The 18770-nt window shown below is 29.7% G+C and overlaps 2 protein-coding genes across 5 annotated transcripts in view; both read left to right on the top strand.

Annotated features, from left to right (window-relative positions):
* LOC111640519 (splicing factor U2AF 50 kDa subunit-like) overlaps nucleotides 1–4348 on the top strand; it is a 69674-nt gene extending 65326 nt beyond the window's left edge. For all 4 annotated transcript variants that reach the window (XM_023386537.1, XM_023386536.1, XM_023386535.1 and 1 more), the window contains 3 exons: nucleotides 375–497; nucleotides 4041–4130; nucleotides 4205–4348. In XM_023386537.1, the coding sequence (XP_023242305.1) occupies nucleotides 375–497; nucleotides 4041–4130; nucleotides 4205–4333 (342 nt within the window). In that variant the 3' untranslated portion in view covers nucleotides 4334–4348. The remainder of the gene's footprint in view (nucleotides 1–374; nucleotides 498–4040; nucleotides 4131–4204) is intronic.
* Nucleotides 4349–12701: 8353 nt separating this feature from the next.
* Nucleotides 12702–18160, top strand: LOC111640517 (serine/threonine-protein kinase SBK1-like). Its single transcript, XM_023386534.1, has 2 exons — nucleotides 12702–13427; nucleotides 16734–18160. Exon 2 carries the CDS (start codon nucleotides 16758–16760, stop codon nucleotides 17757–17759), a length of 1002 nt encoding a protein of 333 aa, XP_023242302.1. The 5' UTR covers nucleotides 12702–13427; nucleotides 16734–16757; the 3' UTR covers nucleotides 17760–18160.
* Nucleotides 18161–18770: the final 610 nt, after the last annotated feature.

Here is an 18770-nt window from a genome sequence, read left to right as displayed (position 1 = left end):
ACAGATATAAAAAAATCACTGTTAAACAAAAATTTTTAAGTAAAAAAATCTTAGAAATATAATCAGAAAAAACCAACTGACATTACAGTTATTTTCTTTTATGTAATTTCTTCCATAAATATTCCGATAAAATTATGAATATGCATTTTGCATATGTACATATAATTTAAATATCAATTCTTGAAATTGTTACAATACCATAAATTTAAAATATTTATTAAAATTAAGGGAACACTGTATAAAAAAATTTAATTTTTGTCTTAAAATTTTTATAAATTTTAATAATTTAATTAGCTGTATTATAGAAAGCACCTAAATTAAAATAAAATTTAATAACTAGTTAATAATATATATATTTAATATTTGTTTCTCAGGTTAAAGAACTGCTTATGTCCTTTGGCCAGTTGAGAGCATTTAACTTGGTCAAGGATAGTGCAACTGGACTTTCTAAAGGATATGCATTTTGTGAATATGTTGATACTTCAATAACAGATCAGGTTAGTGAAATTTAATTAATTCTGCAGCAGTCACATATAAAAAATAACATAAGTAATCAAGTGAAATCTCTGAGAAACAAATTATTATAAATGTAATGTTTCATTCAAACAGTAAATGAATCATTTAATAGAAACAGGATCATATGAGGTATATAGAAAAGGAAAAGAAGATGCAGTTATTTTATCATTATTAGTTACTTTATATAATTTATCTCAAATCAGTTTTTAATTTTATCATATATGAAATTTGGCTATATTTATGTTATCATAGACAAAGAAAATGCATACAAATATAAATTATTTATTCTCATCATGAATTTACCAAGATTAAGTTTTAAAAGACAAAAAAACAAATGTAGAATTACAATTGAAAGTAAGATCTTAACATCTGATTTTTAAATAGGATTTTTTTTAATAAGAGAACCTTCTTACTATTACAGAATCTATATATTAATTTGGTAAGCTTCAAGTACTCTCTGGCTTCATTCCAGAGAAAAACTGAGGATACAGACATGGTTCAGGTATCAAAATAAAGCTCTTGACCTGTAGATAAGACTATTGCAATCAGAAATGAAAAATTCGCAACCATTTGGTATGATGGAGTGGCAAGGATACAATGTTAGGTCTATGGGACATGTCTGATTCTTACCCACCATTTAGTGATTTACTTTTTTTTTAACTGTTAGGGGGGAAGTATGCAGCAAAAATTCAAATGATATTTCTACTACTTATGTATGTGAATCATTTTTCCACAATGAATTTATTAAAAATTAAAACAAGAAACTGACTAACAGACACATCAAAACTAATATAAAACTAGCATTGACTAGTATTTAACCAAATATTTCCGATATATTATTTTTACATCAGTTTCAAAAGCTAAATTACATATACATGTGCTAATTTATAATTATACATGAATAAATAATTGTGATTTATCAGCATTTATTTTTTCTCTTTTTGAACTGATGTGCCTCTCGCATCAACTCAAATGTTTTAAAATGCAGCCCTTACACAGAAAAGGTTGCCCATTCCTGGCCTTAAGAATGATCAATAGCAACTCTTGAACCCAGATGCAAAATTGAAAAAAGTCTCATTGTAGCAGAGAACAGGTAGACACAAATCACCTGCAGATGGACCCAGAAAACACTTGCTGAACTGATGATTACTGTGTAGAACACCAAATTTTAAATCAGCATATTGCATTTTAATTAAATAAAACTGTCTTTCATCATATTCCTGCTAGTATTTTTTAATTTAGGAACAGAAAAATAAATAATACCTGAAAAAGTGATTAAATTTTTTGTCATCATTATTTCAAAGAAAAACTTTCCTATATATAATGTCATAATGTAATTTGATTTTATAGTTTCATTTATAACTAAATTATTTTACAGTGAAGAATGTTATCATTAATGGCCATCAACATCCATTGTAATACCAGACTTACTATACACAAATTTATAATACAAAATTTTGAAATATCTTGTAAATACTTTAAAAGGCAAACAATTATCTACTATAGATATTAAATGGAGACAAATTATGAACATTTTATTATATAAAACTAATGAAATTTGTTAAGACTTCATGAGAAAACTCATTATTTTGAATTAAGTGAAAGATTACGATTGGATGATTGATTGTTCTGAATGTAGATTTTTCATGTACCTTAGAATCATATTTAACATTATTGTGTTCACATAATAATTTTTCTATCTGTAATGTTAGTTATATATTTTTTAGTTCTCGTTAATAATATGGAAAAAATTTTAATTTCAGAATTAATAATTTTTATATTAGCTGAATCCTTTATTTTCTTTCTGTTAAAATTTTCAATTTTTGAAAAGTTAAATGTGATTGATTCCTCAATTTCAAAAAATCCTACAGTTTGGTTTAAGACAGTTTTTTCAATATATCTTGCCCATTGAAATTATTTTTATACTCTATTATTAAATTTCTTTTTTTTTTTTCTTTTTTAACTGTTTCATGAGCAGAAATTCATAGTCCAGAATGGTTATATTATTTTTTACTTACTTGGTTCTGTTATTTATATAACAGAGGGAAAGTATGGTAAACAGTCAAAAAATGACCCCTTCAGGATTTTTATACTTTTGGACTTGGGACCTTAAAATGTCGAGAAATGTAAAAAAAATTGGGCTTTTTTCTGTATGTATAGATGGTAGTGTGTGGGGGCACAATTTTGTTCGCTCTCTTTTAAGCTTAATAACTCCTGTGCTTTTTGCCAAAAATTTCTGAAGTTTTTCAGGGAAGTTTGTGTATTGGGAAACTGATGCTGTTAAATTTTGGTGGTTAAGAGCCGCCACAAACTACAGCTTTGCGAGAGCAAAATACTAGCAAACATGTGATAGTACATCTGATGACATGAAAGGCCCCATTCCTTTCTTTGCACCTGTGTTGTTATCTCTTTGCTAGCGAGTGATGTGAGCATGCACTCACTGTTGACAATTCAACAATGAACATACACTCATATCACTCGCTAGCAAAGAGATAACCACATGGGTGCAAAGAAAGGGATGGAGTCTTTGATGTCATCAGATGTACTATCACATGTTTGCTAGTATTTTGCTCTCTCAAAGCTGTAGTTTGTGGCAGCTCTAGAGGTTGATGGGATGGGGAGATAAAGGGGGTCATGTGTCTTATCTCGAGTAGGATCAAACTTAATGACAATTTTCCTTATTATTAGCATTTACAATTTTTTTTTTTTTTTTTATAGAACCCATCCCTACTCTCAAAATTTAGTTTTTTTCCATTTTACAATAATTAAAATTATGAAACGTTTTTACCATATTTTGACGAGTATAAGTCGCTGTCAAGTATAAGATGCACCCCTATTTTGAGACAAAAAATTTAGAAAAAAACTGTTCTAATGGGACTGTCTAAAGATGCATTTTATTTGTTTTTTTTTATTCAAGAATATGACGGATGGATGAATCGATACCTTTATTAAACTGAAATAATCGTCATTTCTTAATGTAAACTCAGAGGTCACGTGATGATAGTCGACAGAACATGGCGGCAATGACTCGTGTGTCACTACTCTGATAATCTAGATGCTCTAGCCATTCGGTTGAGGGACCACCTGCTTAACAGACCACTGCACAGGTTGGTCCCTAGAGTGGACCACTACTGTAGGTAATTTCACTGTAAAAATGGTTGCCTGTTGAGTATAAGACGTACCATAATTTTGAGCTCCAAAAAATAGTAAAAAAAGTGCAATGTATACTTGTCAAAATACGGTAATAATAAAATATTGGGTTATTGTAACAGATGGTGCCTCAAACTGTTTTAAATGTTGCCAGGAAAGATATTGCTGGATTTTTTGTTATTGGATATAATAATTATTTGGAAATTGTTCTATTTTTTTTTATTAGTATATTACTTATAAGAATAATAATCTTTATTGAGAGTTTAAAAATTGTTATGTGAATTTTGGTGTTTATTGTGTGTTTTATTTATAAAACTGTCCAGTTATTTGCTATACTTTATTTTGTTGTAACATTGTTAATTTAATTTTTTCAGGCTATTGCTGGACTGAATGGGATGCAACTGGGAGATAAGAAACTTATAGTTCAGAGAGCAAGCGTTGGTGCAAAGAACAGTCAGATGAATGTATGATGATATAATTATCATAATATATAAAATATTTCTAATTTTTATAATAATAATAATAATAATTTTTTTAGGCTCCAGTGCAAGTTCAGGTACCAGGTCTTAATCTTACTGGTGGAGCAGGTCCACCCACAGAAGTTTTGTGTCTCATGAACATGGTCATTCCCGAGGAATTAAGAGATGAAGAAGAGTATGAAGGTTAGTTTATTTAAATATCTACTGAATTATTACTTTAGAATTTAGATCTGTAAACTTAATATTCCATGTATTGTCAAATTTTTTTACTTTTAATTTCATGCAGGAAATACATGTATAGGCTTGCATTTAATGTGGACTGTTGTTTTGTTTTGATGATATTTTTAATACATACATCAAACAATATTATAAATTTCTAATTGCCATATTTATTCTAATAAACAGTGCATTTACCAGTACAAGATAACTATTATTTTTATTCTTTGGAAGTTAGGTGTGACTGTTATTTCAGGGCTACTGTTAATGGAAAAATCTGGTGATTTTTTTCATATTATTATTTGATAAACAACACAATACTTTATTTCAATTTACTGTAAGAGTGACAATGCTGAATAATATGTGAAATTTTTTCTAGTTTAAAATAAGTCCTATCTTTTTTCAATAGACACTTACTATTAGAGGATACTCTAACCTTTTCTACACTGTTTATTAGAGTAAATATGGTATATAAAATGTGACCAGCTGTTTTGAATCAATGCTTCTCATGCATTAATACATTTTTATGTTATTGATACAATGATGACAATTTATAGAAGTTAAAGAACAAACTATTTTGATTTTTTTAAAATCAAAATAGTTTGTTCTTAAGGTATGGTTCTGATTAAAATACAAATAAAGTTTTCCAACATATTCCAGTTACATCTATCAATTATTTTCATTTTGTAATTAACATTCATTAATAAATCATTTTTTTAACTTTATTATTATATCAGTTCTAACAAGTCATTAATAAAATTATGACAAAACTTGCAAAATCTGTAATTAAATACTTGTTAATTTATATTTGATAACTTATTCTTTTATAATCCAAAATTTTAAATTAAGATATAAAGTAACTTATAAGCTAAATTATTTATGAAAAAAATTAATCTTGTTTCTTTATTTTTTCATTAGCTGCTATTTATTGAGTCAAATCATTTATATGTGTGAATGTATAATTTATATTTCTTATAGCCAAAATTTGTAATTAATTACCTTATCTTTTTTACTTATTTAATATATAATTAATATAAATATTTTAGGATTAATAATGCTTATAAGTTGAGAATATATTAAATGGCATATTAAAAAAAATCTTTATCAACATTTGCTGTAGCAGATATCAGACATCTTTTAGATAATTGTCGCAAAGAAAGGAAACTGATAAAGAAAATATTTCTAATTATTTTTTTTTGTGCTTTAAAAATTAATAATGTAAAATATATTGCAAATTATGTAATAAAAATTTTAATCTTATTTGAATATTGAAGAAAAATAATGCTGTTGTTGACAGGAAAACAATTATTGTAGTCAGAATTTATTTTTTTTTAAATTTTATTTTATTCAGTATAAAATTAGTTACATCTAAAAATCTTATTTAAAGTCTGTCTCATCTTTAATACTTGCATTAGAAAATAAAGCACAATAGAAAGTAATTAAAATAAAGTTTGTAGAAATATAATTTTAGAATTAACAAGCAATTATTTATTGTGACGTTGTCACAATGCCAGGCTGCAATTTTTAATCATATTTTTAATTTATTTAATTTAAAATATATGCTCTCCACCTAAAATTAGTAGCGGCTTGCCCCTGTACTTCATACTTTTCCTTTAACAACAAGGTTGTGCCAGTCATCTATCTAACTCCTTTCAGGGAAAATTTTTGAATTGAAATAACATGACTCCTAGTTTGCATCAGAAGTTCATATATAGTTAATTGGGCCTCCAGCCCAAAGTATCCATATCTGGTCTCGACTTTTATCTGTCTAACTTTGTTCTCAATTCTTTGAATTGTACAATTCAAAACAAAACAATCTTTTTAATTCAGCAATAACTTTTTATAACAAAGCATTAAATGTTTATTAATAAAATATTATTGTTAGATTATAAAGGCTGATGTTCTGAATTGTTTAAATAGCTGTTTATGCAGTTTATTTGATTTCTTATTTACCAGTTACAAATTGGAAACATGTTTAGATTTATTATTTTTGAAATTTTTCTTGTGATTCATGAGTTGCACTGCCTGTCACAAAATTCACAATTTGAAAAATTATATTAATCTGGCAATTGGAATGGTGAATAGCCTGAGAGCAGTCTGGGGGAAGTCATTCGGTGAAAAAGAGCACAAAATATGAATCAATGTTGGTCAAATACAATTTTACTGTTAATAAAAACAAAGTTGATTCTTTTTACCTCTTTGACCTTACTGTTTTACATTTCTGTGTATATATATTTGCCTACTTGGACTTTGTTTATTAATAGAACTTATTACACTGATGAATTTTCTGATTCTGCAAAGAGAGAAAATCTTAGTCAAAAGTCAAAACAAACAGATATTTTGTTTTGAAACATCTGCTTTTTTTTTGTTGTTCGTTAACTTGTGACTTTTGTTACACACCACTGTGAAAGAACCATGAGTTAAAGAATTTGTTACCAACTCTCACCCTATCTGTTTTGTTCTCATGTATTGATATCCCATCATCCTGCATTGTTTCATTCTTAAAACTTTTGCAACAAACTGTGATAGCTAATATGTTAATATTTGTGGAATTTGATTTTGAAGAATATAAAATTGTGTGCTATTCACAACTTTAATATTACAGTAGAATCTGCTTGTTGTAATTATGGATATTGCTCTCATTCATCAAATGCTATTAGAATTAACAAGTCCAAAAACATAAAGCACTATCTACATGGTATGGGTGCTGTATAATTGTTGATAGATGCAAAAATTACTTTATTCCTGATATATTGATTTATCATTTATTCCATTAAACTTTTAAAGTATATCTTTACATCATTATTTTAATAATGATAAAATGATCATTTTATCATTGTTGTTATCCAATAAAGTCTTGTGTCATTTAACTTAGGTTGATTTTTCACACAGCTTCACACATCAGATTAAAGTGATTTTTGCATATATAACACTATAAAAACTTGCTTGCAATCATAATACAGTTATAGTTATCATTGTTTTCAAACATTTATATATTTTTAAATAAGTTAAAATATATAAAATATATTCAAATATATGTGTTAAAAATTAAATAGTATTTTTGTATTATCAACTTCAATGTATGTCTGATAATGTGCAATTGTTATCAGTCTTAGACATTACTTTAAATGTTAATTGTTTTAATTATTTGCTTGCAGTACAATAGTTTAAATTGTTGGCATTTCTTCAATCATACACTAGCTGTTGTTAAAGGCTGTACTGAAAAAAACAGCAGACAAACAATACTGGATGAATTACTATAATTAATAATAGTAATAATCAGAATTAATAAATCTTTCAGTTATACAATTTTTAATTGTTTTAACGTGACAGTGTCAACAAAACCTGAATTTTCACTAATCATATTTGCTTATTTCATTTAATGTTATTGATTGGTTATTGTTATTAATAATGATATAAATCAAANAAGCAATCTGTTAATAATGACGAGTGCTTTTAAATCCGAGTTTTCTAAACAACCAACAAATCACTTTCTTAAGAGTGAGTGTGCAGATGCCATTCATCAATGTCTACTGCTGATATTAATGACTCATATGTCAACTAATTGGATGGTGGGACCTATAGTTATCGCTAACCTTTAACATCTGTCAACCGACACAAAACTATTTGTTTGCAAAGGAATTCGATTTCTAACTGAGAGGGGAGAGAGAGAGAGAACCATTTTTGGAAATCCGTTATTGGAAGATTGCTTCAGAAACTAATATATATCCAATAAATCGTCAAACAAATGCTTCTGAATAGAATCTTTTCCTGTTTCAAAGGAAACTCTGCTTTAAAAACCATTTCTTTAAATTTTGTTCGCGTAAAAGTTATGTTGTCAGAAAATCGTTTATTGTCAGGACGACGTTAACTCACTTGTCTAGATTCTCTTCCTTGTTTGATATTTTACTGTTATTTTTACACTTAAGGAAAAAAATAACCGTAGAAATCATAAAATTTATACATTTACCGTGCACATATGAATGAATCTTCAATAAAGCAAAGACATAAAGTTGTACAGAGAAAATGTCGATGACCGCATTGGTAGTTAGTTTCACGAAACAAACATTTCTTTTCTTATTTTATTTGCTTATTTTTTCGTTTGTTCTCCTCATATAAATTGTTTTATCTTCGAAAACAAACATTTTTTTTCTTATATTTCTTAAGGGCTCTTCAAAGATTTCTTATAGATCATCACAATAACAATTCATTACAGTATCTAGAAATGTTTTCGAACGTTACCATTATCAAACTCTTCATTCGGTAATCGACCTAACATTAGATAAATACAATTTATTATATTGTATAAGGCCAATTTTAGCGTACGAAAAACAAAATTCCAATTTGGTATGGATAGTTTCAATCAGAACTTGTTAAGTCGTATTATTTTTTTCCATTGTTATAGTCTATAAAAGCATACCCTCTTATACTTACTTTTGGAAGATAAGAATTAAGATAATGAAGAAAGTTGATTACAGTAAACGATGAAAGGATATTTATTAGATGAACAATAAATTAAGTGTTATTTTCTTTTAAATTGAGATAAATAAAGAGATAAGAAATGTGCTACTCTTCTTTTAACCATTAACATCAATGTTTCTCTCGAGTGTATTAGTCATTAGCTGACATTTACCAGGATTCTCAACAATGCACTCGAACCTCTTAACCAATTTCTAACGTTTCCAATGGAGAAATGACATCATTCTTTCTTTATCAAATCAAAGAATAATCACTTAATGAAGTCTCTAAGCGAATTATTATTTACTCTTTTTTTTTCATATATCTCGCCGTTATAAACTGGAAAAAAAGATGCGATTTTACTTGTAGCGTGTTCAAAAAGTAGAGAAAAGTATTATAAAGTGAAAGTTATCATCCATAACGGATATCATCCGTACAACTTATCAAGCATCAATCACAATATGAAAGACAGGATTACCATTATTGAATGGAACATCTGTTTCAACATGGATCTTGCGTGATGACAAGGAGGCATAATGTCTCTGAAGAAGAAGGAAACTATACGAGTGAAGCATAACTTTTGATTGAAGACGTTTACTTTCTTATAAATGTATCTTATAAGAAAAACTTCACTTGAAGTTCATGTTTGGTTCGTATCATATGAATGACCATTGCTAAAAATTAAATTTAATAGTATTAGAGTTTGATGTGTTATTTATTTTCACTTAAAAAACACACATTAAATACATTCTGCACGAAGAAAAAGTGTTGTATCCACTTTAAATGATCTTCTTAGTTAAGACGAGATGCTCGTTCTTCAATGAAAGAATTTAAATTCAAAGAAATTCGTGTGTAGTTTTTTCTTTTTCATTTATTTATTTTAATTTTATTACTAAAAATTTGGTATCTTCTTTTAATTAAAAGATATAAATTCAAAGAGAAGATCGTCGGTTTGAATAATCATTAAAAGAATTTTCATGTATTAATTTTCTGCTTAACTTTGCATTTTCATTAACATTCCTCCTTGATTTTCTAAATTATGCAACATGTTCTTGCTGCATTTTTTTTCATTTCATTTTTTTTGTAATACAAAAATCGATATCACGATTAAAAAATGAAATATCAAGAATATTATTTTATCTTTTTTACTTTCATCTCTTGTATTAATTTAACATAATTTTCTCACCTTCTCTTGCAGCGGTTTTAGGGAGAAAAAATAATTATTTAAATATTTTCAGCGTGTATGTAAGCACATTAACGTGTTATGTCATTATCGATCATTTTAATATTTAATAAATCTGCCTGTTTCTATTTTGATGTTAGGAATTGGCAACGTTGTACGTGTTTGGTCTAACAGGTGACAAAATGTGATAAGAGCTAAACATAGATCGACACAAGAATATCCTCGAGCTTTCCTAAACCGTTTTAGTAACTTTGGCTTGAACTAACTTTTGTAATGATTAACATTATTTACCTGTCTTTAAACTTTAATTTTTTTTTTAAATTATACAAAACATTTTCTTAGCCGTTCATTTAATATGTATTTAAATAATAATCTCTAATTATAATTATGAATTTAGAGATGTTTAGAAGCTAAATAACACGCGTTTAACTCTGTACGTCTTCCCAATCGATTGCTGTTACTTATTATTTTTGGTTGTGTTTAGCGCTTGGAAATTGTAAATGCTATCGAGTTCTAATTAATTATTTAATTACGACTACTTTATTTAATGTTGTTTTCGGTATTTTTTGAGGTTATTTTTCTGTTTGTTCAATCGGGTGGCCGACGACTTCCCAAAATAAATGAAAACCATGTGCTAACGAGATGTTATTCTGACTGCATTTCTAAATTTACCAAAGAGCAGTTTTCTTCGTCTACACCTCTTAAATTAGTTTGTATTATCTGTGAAACATTTCATTTCCTTAGATAATACCTTATAATTTTCTCACCTTCAATATCAAATTTTCGTTCCCCCTCTTCCTGTCTAATTTAATTATTAACACTTCCATTTTAGTCGTCGTTAGTGGTTTTATTTGTTAAATTTTGGGCGTATTTATATATTTTCAAGCCAAATTCTCCTATTTAATTCATTAATTAATGGATTTTTAATTATTTACAACTTAAAAAAACAGCTTATTTTTTGATAATTTTGAATCGATTGTGCCGTTCCGAGTGAGTTGTTAATTGAAAATAGATAATTAAATTTTAAAAAAACTCGAGTTCTTTAAGTAGAAAATCTTTTACTTCTTTTTTTTCTATTTACGAGAAGTGCTTTACTTAAGAAGTTTGTTTGGGATTTTATATTTTAATTCGGTTGCATCTGGTGAAAGAATATATCGATCGTGCAGTTTGGAATGGGGAAAAGCCAACGCTAGAATGCACTTAACATTTATGATTTTGTTGCAATGAAAGGCTAGAGATTTATTTTTTAATTTAAAAAAAAATTGTAGCCCAATCTCCCAATTTCTTAAGAAATTGGAGAATTAATAGAGAATGCGATAGCGTTGGAAGCGTGCCATTGTGTTGGTTAGCTTATAAAATTGCCGATTATACGAATTTATTGTTAAGAAACACTAAGCAAAAAGTTGCTCTTCGAATCAGAAAATGGAATCTCTTATTTTTAGGAGGCCACTAACTTCTATAAAATTGTTTTTTAACTTTGAGATCGAAATTGCCTAATAAAGTAGCTATAATAATTAAAAGATTATGAAGATATCGATTGAAATTCATCTCCATAGATTATCATTTTCATTTAGTTTGCGAATAATTTTATGGATTATAAAAATTCTTAATTGTTCGATTACGAAAATGCTGGCGAAATCTGAAAATTTTATCACTACGACCCGGTATTAATGGAATTTATATGACAGATTTATGGACACTCGACTATAGAATTCGCCATATTTGATTAAGGCATGAGATTCTTTGCCTGATACGTCGAAAATGTACCCAAATTTCTAGAAATTAACTTAATTAATCTCTTCGTTTGGTTCTATTTGCACATAATTGTTTACGTAACAATTCACTCCCTGTCGTTGCTGAAAATGAGAAATTCGCGTGGAGACGATGATTAAATTTCCCGGAAATGGGTCTAAAACTTTAGGGTATTTCAATTCATTTAAAAATAAGTAGAAGCATACACATAATAGAACAGCTAGATTCGTAACAGTTACCTGTTACGTGTTTTCTTCACAGGTTTAAACCTCATATAAAATCCAATTGATTTATACGAAATTTGAACGTATAACTCATTTAGAATGCAAATATTTAAGATAAACGTCACGTATTTTGCGCCCATCAAGAGTTTAATTAATTTAAAATTATCTTTCATAATACAACTTAACGTTTGCGTAGGATAAAACATCAAAACAAGCATTTAGTAGCGATAAAATCGCTTTATTTGTATGAAAAATTATCATCTTTTTAGTAATTTTTATCAAATATTTTATGTTTTTAATAAATGTAGTAAGCGAAGAGAGATTCCGCGATAATTTAGTAATAAATAAACCAGCAACAAGTTGCTCAACTTTCCCAGCAACATTTAAAATTTTATTTTATGGCACCATCTGTTATAATATTTTATTTTTAAAAAACTTTTTATATTTTTAACTATTATAAAACGGCAAAAAGCTTAATTTTGAGGGTAGGGACGAATTTTATAAAAAATAAAAAAAAAAATTTGTAAATGCTAACATAAAATCGTCATTAAGTCCCGACCCTATTGGTGATACACACGACCCCCATTATCTCCCCATCCCCTCTATCTTTAATCACCAAAATTTAATAGCATCAATCCCACTAATAAGCGAATCTCCCTGCAAAATTTCAGAAACTTTCGACAAAAAGCACGGGATTTATTAAGCTTCAAAGAGGATGAACAAAATCGTTCCCACACACTATCACCCAAACATACAGAAATTACCTTTCCCTCGAATTTCTTCGCATTTCTCGACGTTTCAAGGGTCATGAGTAAAAAAAAAACAAAACCCGTAAAAATCTGAGGGGTCTTTTTTACCGGATCGCCGAAATTAATGTGCGTATTTCGGGTGGATTATTATTAAAATTGGTCCTTTTCGGTAGGAAAGATTTTAAATTCTAAACGAGGATTTAGACAGAAGGAACGATTAGCTTTTAAACTCTCCGTAGAGTGAGGAAATTGCGCTTTATTCGCCATTTTCTGTTGGAGGAAAACTAGCGGAACGAAAATAATTTATCATGCACGAATCTTTACAATTATACAAAGTTCTGTCGTCAGTACTTTTCCTGCACGCAACGGTGGTCAAACGCTTATCCAAGTAATAACAATTCGTCAATTTTCTAGTTTCTGAGGGAAATCTATATAAATGGGAATTAAGCACTAAATACTTCAGAATTTGACCGACAAAAAGTCTCTTAATATAGTATTTAAGCATTTGTTTTGATTTCGACATCCAGAGTCGAGGAAAACACGACTTTAAACGCGTTGTCTAGACGTATTTTGAAGACTATCGTAGCGAATAAAGCGCTATTTCTCGCCGTGCGGCGAGTTTCCGAATTAATTTTTGCATAATTATCTTACGAAATCGCTACGTGGAATGAGTTATCGCTAATCGGTCTCAATATATGAGGTAAAGAAGCGTTTATAACTCATTTTCTATAAACAACTTTTAAGTTAATAAAAATTTTAAATTTATTTTCCAAAATGTTTTACGTAGAATGTATTTTTTACAGTTTATTTACATAATAAGAACGCGTAAATTAAAAAAAAAATCAATCAAAATTGATAGAATAATATGATATTTTTCTGCTTTTTTCCTCGTATCTAATTTATTGAAACAAATTTTATGTTATAATCCTGTGTGCTGATACATAATACTAAAAAGTACTAATAAAAGTTTGCATTTGTATGGTTTCTAATCGAAAATAAACTGATTTCGGATGATCCAACATGCGAATCGTTTCTATAATTTACCAAAAATTCGCAAACACTGTAACATTTTAGAATTTTTTGAAGAAATTTCTTCAGTTTTCTGTGTTTTATAAATCCACGGATTGATAATTTTACCTTATTTTTGAGTCGATCTTTAGGGAATTATGCTCTTACTTCACTAAAGGGTTTCCTTTAAGTTGATAACAATCTACTACGCGGTGTTTCATTTAGGAAGAGTTCCAACAATTTACCTATTGTGATAGAATTTAAGTGAGATTTTTATGTCTCCTTCTTGGAACTTTTCCAGTATTGATAATAGAATAGAGGTTAAAACTAAGAGGTTGAACCGAACTGCTCTTTTTACCCACTAGTTGCAAATTCTCTCTCTTTATCTTTCTCTCTAGCAATAGAGCAGAAGTTTAGGCAAAATTTTACGAGCAGATAATTCCGCAGTCGAGCTGGATTTTTACGTAATTTATCACCTCCAACTTTGGCCTTTCTCCTTTACTTTAATACTTAATTGATTGATGGATCTGGGGTAGGTAATTTATTAATACCTTTTAGCAAAATTGGAAAGAATTCGCAGTGATTGACAGTAAGTGTCGTACATTACAAAAGCGGCAAGTTCATTTGCCAACTTTTGTCGAAGAGAACATCATCCGTTTTGGCCCGCAAAGGTCATTTTTATTTCTAAGTTGGGGCGGTTTCTTTATTTAGATTGTTTCTCTTCTTCTAAGTCGAGAAGAAATCTGCAATTCTGTCCAAACCTCCTCCAATCTAAATGCGAAAAATCTTACGAAAGTTCTTTCTAAAGAAGAGGGAAAAAAAGGCTGTTTTTAAATTAATTTAAAATTTTCGACATTAAAATTCTCGGTAAATATTTTAAAATTAGTGCAGGATGATGAAATTTATCTTAATATGTTAAAACAATTTTTTATGAAGTTCTTTCACGATTTTCCGAAAAATTATTTTAGAAAATCATGGAAGAATTTAGTAAACATAAAATTTTTTCCTCGAAAATTTATACAAGAACTTCTTTTTTGTCTATTTTTAAATATTAAAAAAAATTTCACGAATAAAAGACTGTTCTTTGTCTTGAAGTTTATTTTTAAACTCTAAAAAAACTGTTTTAAAAAATCATGAATAAGCTTCGTGGAAATAAAAAGATAAAAAGTAAACTTTACTCAAAAATAAACAAAACTTTCGTGTGTTTTTTGTGTGTGTTGTGTACTTGCGAGTAAATAAAGGCCTTATTTTCTGGAATTTTATCAATAATTATTAATTTAATTGTAAATTATAAAATAGAAAGCAAATCAATAACTATGGAAAAAGAGTTTTATAGATTTATTCCAAGTTTTAATATTAATTAAGATCGATATTTTAACAGTAATCCACGAAGTTTATTGTAATTTTCCTTTTTTTTTTTTCGTATCTCTTGGAAAAAGTGGCAAATTGCAATCAATTCTATCGCGAGATCTAATTTACATATAAAAATAGACGGAATAACAAATTGGCTTAAGCCACGTGTTAAATTAACTAGAAAATTACACGTCATTTATGAGTCAATCTTGTATAATTATCTCATAAAATTACATAATTTTTTAGTGATTTAATTTCTAAAAAAATGAGAGAGATGCGTATCCTTCTGTTAACACACAACACAAAGTGTAAAAAAAGGCCCTTTAATTTATAAGAATTTTATGTTTTTATTTTCGTTCGAAAATACATTTACTCAAATGTGAAATGCCCAGATGTTACGCGATATTTTGTCTGTCATTAATTCAAATTTATTATTATGGCGTCTCGCATTAATCGAATTAGTTACGCTATAATTTCGCCCGTTCGTTATTACGTAACAATTCCGTGTTACGCTATAACGAATATTCCTTCTGCTGGAGTATTTTACGGTGAAGGCGTAAAATATACGAATATATATTTGTTTGGTTATAATATATGTTTACTTTTGTATAGGCCTATATATATAAGAAATATATTTACCTATAGGAATATATTACGCCTTCACCGTAGAATCTTTGTGTGTGTGTGTAGTAAATAAAATTAACACAGGAAGACCTAAAAAAATTGCATTATATAGCAGTAAACACTTATAAAAAGTGAAAAAAAATATGCTAAAAATATTCAGAATAGAAGACAAACTCGCCCACTTTATCCCTCACCTCTTAATGAATATTAATTTAGAAAAAAGCTAATATTTTGCCAACAACCAGCGCTATTTCTCTCCTCATCCGCGGTAAAAATCGATTGGGTCAACAAAGAAAAAGCAACCTGTTTTCGATACAAAAATAAAAATAAAAAAAATAAAAATCTTTCGCGTCATTCAATTTCCTCATCATTTGGACTCGGACTTCAAAATGTCACAACGCAGCATATAATTGATTTTATGCAAATGAGGCATTCCCAATCGATAGGAAACTGGCGGAAGGAAGAGAACGTATAGTTTGTCTATATCTCGACATCGGCTGCAACCGAATATCTTTATGTTATGACACGATATTGATTGCTAGGGCTCTATATATAGCTTAGACCTTTACTAAATTATATTTCCCGTTTCACTTCACATTGTGAGAGGCGAAGAAGAAAAATAAATCGTAATTTCTCTCTTCCACCGCGTTTCTATATTTAATTCCTCGCGCCAACTTCTTAGAAAAATATTCCCCCGATAAACTTCCATTTATAGTGAAGTAAGTTAGTTATATTTAGCAAATTCTTTCCAGGTGATCCAGTCGTCGACGGGGGACGAAAAATGAATGACATTCTTGTAAACATGAACGTCTCGTGCGGATTCGAATATATTATTCCTCTTATTTGTTTATTTATCTTAAGCCGGAGATTAAATTTAGCGATTCAAATCGTATTTTAAGTGTTACAAGTGTCAGAAACAAAATTTAACGCATTTTGTTAAATTCTAGCGTTAAAACACCCGAATCGAGTTGTTTTACTTTGTTTATCGACACTTAATTTGCATACTTTATGCTATTTTCAGGTATTTAAAGGTGGGTGAGGAGACATGTCTTCGAACAAACAAAGCTGCATTCATACGATTCGTGATTTGCAGTTCGAAGTGGTCCAACTTGAAGACACTTACGACATCGTCAGAGAAATAGGCGAAGGCGATTACGGTAAGGTGGTCTTGGCGCGTCATCGTCCTACCAGAGCGGAAGTGGCACTGAAAGGGGTGCCGAAGTCCATGACCACGTTCAGAGATTTCTTGATCGAGTTCCATTACAGTTACTTCCTGTCCCCTCACCGCAGCATCTTGGACACGTACGACGTGTCTTTCGAGACGAGCGAATATTATTATTTCGCCCAAGAAGTGGCACCGCACGGCGATCTGCTGCAGGCCATCGAAGAGAACGGAGGCATGGAGGAGAAAGATCTGAAAATCGTAGTGAAACAAATATGCTCCGCTCTGGAATTCATGCACAGCAAAGAGCTAGTCCATCGCGACATGAGGGCGGAGAACGTGTTGCTCTTCACACCGGACTTTACGCGCGTTAAACTGACAGATTTCGGTCTGACGAGAAGAGCGGGAACACTAGTCAAGAAGCGCACGAGATCTCTTCCCACGTGTCCTCCAGAAATTTGGGAAACCGTCCACTTAGAGGGTTATCACGTGGAAGTGGGATCCGACGTGTGGCAAATGGCCATGATGATATTCATAGCTCTGTCTTGCAAATTTCCCTGGGACAAAGCGGACATCACCGATCCTCGGTTTACGGAATTCGTCCAGTGGCAAAAGAGGAAATCGACGAGAATTCCCAAAGACTTTAAGAAATTCAGTCAGAGATTGCTGAGGATGTTCAGAAGGATGATGGATCCCAAACCTTCCAAGCGATATCCCATTACGGAAGTTAACAAATATCTAAACGACAGGTGGTTGATAGCCAGCATCCAGAGAGGAGCCATGAAATTAGAGTATCCGTCTTTGGATCCACCTAAAGAACAGGAGGACGCTAAAGACGTTAAAGAACAGAGAGTACAAGAATGGATCGTCAGTTCGAATTCTTAAAAATACAAAAGAAAACTCTTTTAAGCACAATAATTGCACTCGACCGTTTGAAGAAACTGTCTCGACGCACATAAATCGAAAAAAAAAATTCTAAAATGCAAAAAAAAAACCGGCTCCGGCTTCTTAGCAGCTTTGTTTTTTTTCCTTGAAATTCGTCTAAAAAAATACAAAGTTGGGTTTTAAAAAATTATCACAGACGAAGGATGCGGGTTGGCCTATAAATTCTTTTGTGTTTTATTTCAAGTTTTAACAGAAGGAAACTGCTAGCCACGGATACTTTTTGTGTAAACGTAAGATTATATTTTTGAGCTCACACGACAATCATTGATGATTTCTCTTAAACAATGGTGTGTAAAAGTTAACACCAAATCATCTTTAATAAAATTTTGAGTGTATATTTACACTTCTTTCTCCTCCTCCTCATTCCGTCGATATCCCACAACAGTCACGTGTTTAAACCATACCCTTTTAAACCCCGTATCAATTTTCGAGAACCCTTTCGACGGGCAGAAAATGTCTTAGTCATTAGAAATTAATTAAAAACGATACTTTTGATATTACGTTTTAAATTAAACAATAAAGAAATCTTTTAATACGACTTCAATTTTTATATTTTTCCACGTTTACGTCCAGCCGTGCCTTAAAATCTTCCAGATTCTATAATTTCCTATCGTAACTTTTAAAATGGCGATTGGATACCGGACACGCGGACGATTCCCGAATTACGAATCTCGTCGTCGTTAATGTCACCGTTCTGACGGGTATATTTTCAAATTCGATTCGTCCATACAATTGTAAAATATGTAGAGATATCATCATATTTTCTACGCTTAATTAAAATATAGTTTTAAGGATGTAAAATGTGATTAAACACGTTTAAAGTAACGTTTGGAAAAGAAGTGAGGAGTTGTATTCGTCGTTAAATAATTAAATTTCGTTGGGTTAATTTAAATTTTTGATTAAATTCTATATTCGATATTTAATTAAACATTAAGTTAACGTGGTTATCGT

The sequence above is a fragment of the Centruroides sculpturatus genome, unplaced genomic scaffold (genome assembly GCF_000671375.1).
Source record: "Centruroides sculpturatus isolate CEXI.00-Female unplaced genomic scaffold, Cexi_2.0 scaffold1438, whole genome shotgun sequence".
Classification (NCBI taxonomy): Eukaryota; Metazoa; Arthropoda; class Arachnida; order Scorpiones; family Buthidae; genus Centruroides; species Centruroides sculpturatus.
Note: the sequence above shows the minus strand (reverse complement) of the source record. Positions and strands in the feature narration are given on the sequence as shown.

Coding starts and splice junctions, on each gene's coding strand:
- LOC111640517 (XM_023386534.1), top strand. CDS start 16,758: ATGTCTTCGAACAAACAAAGCTGCATTCATACGATTCGTGATTTGCAG.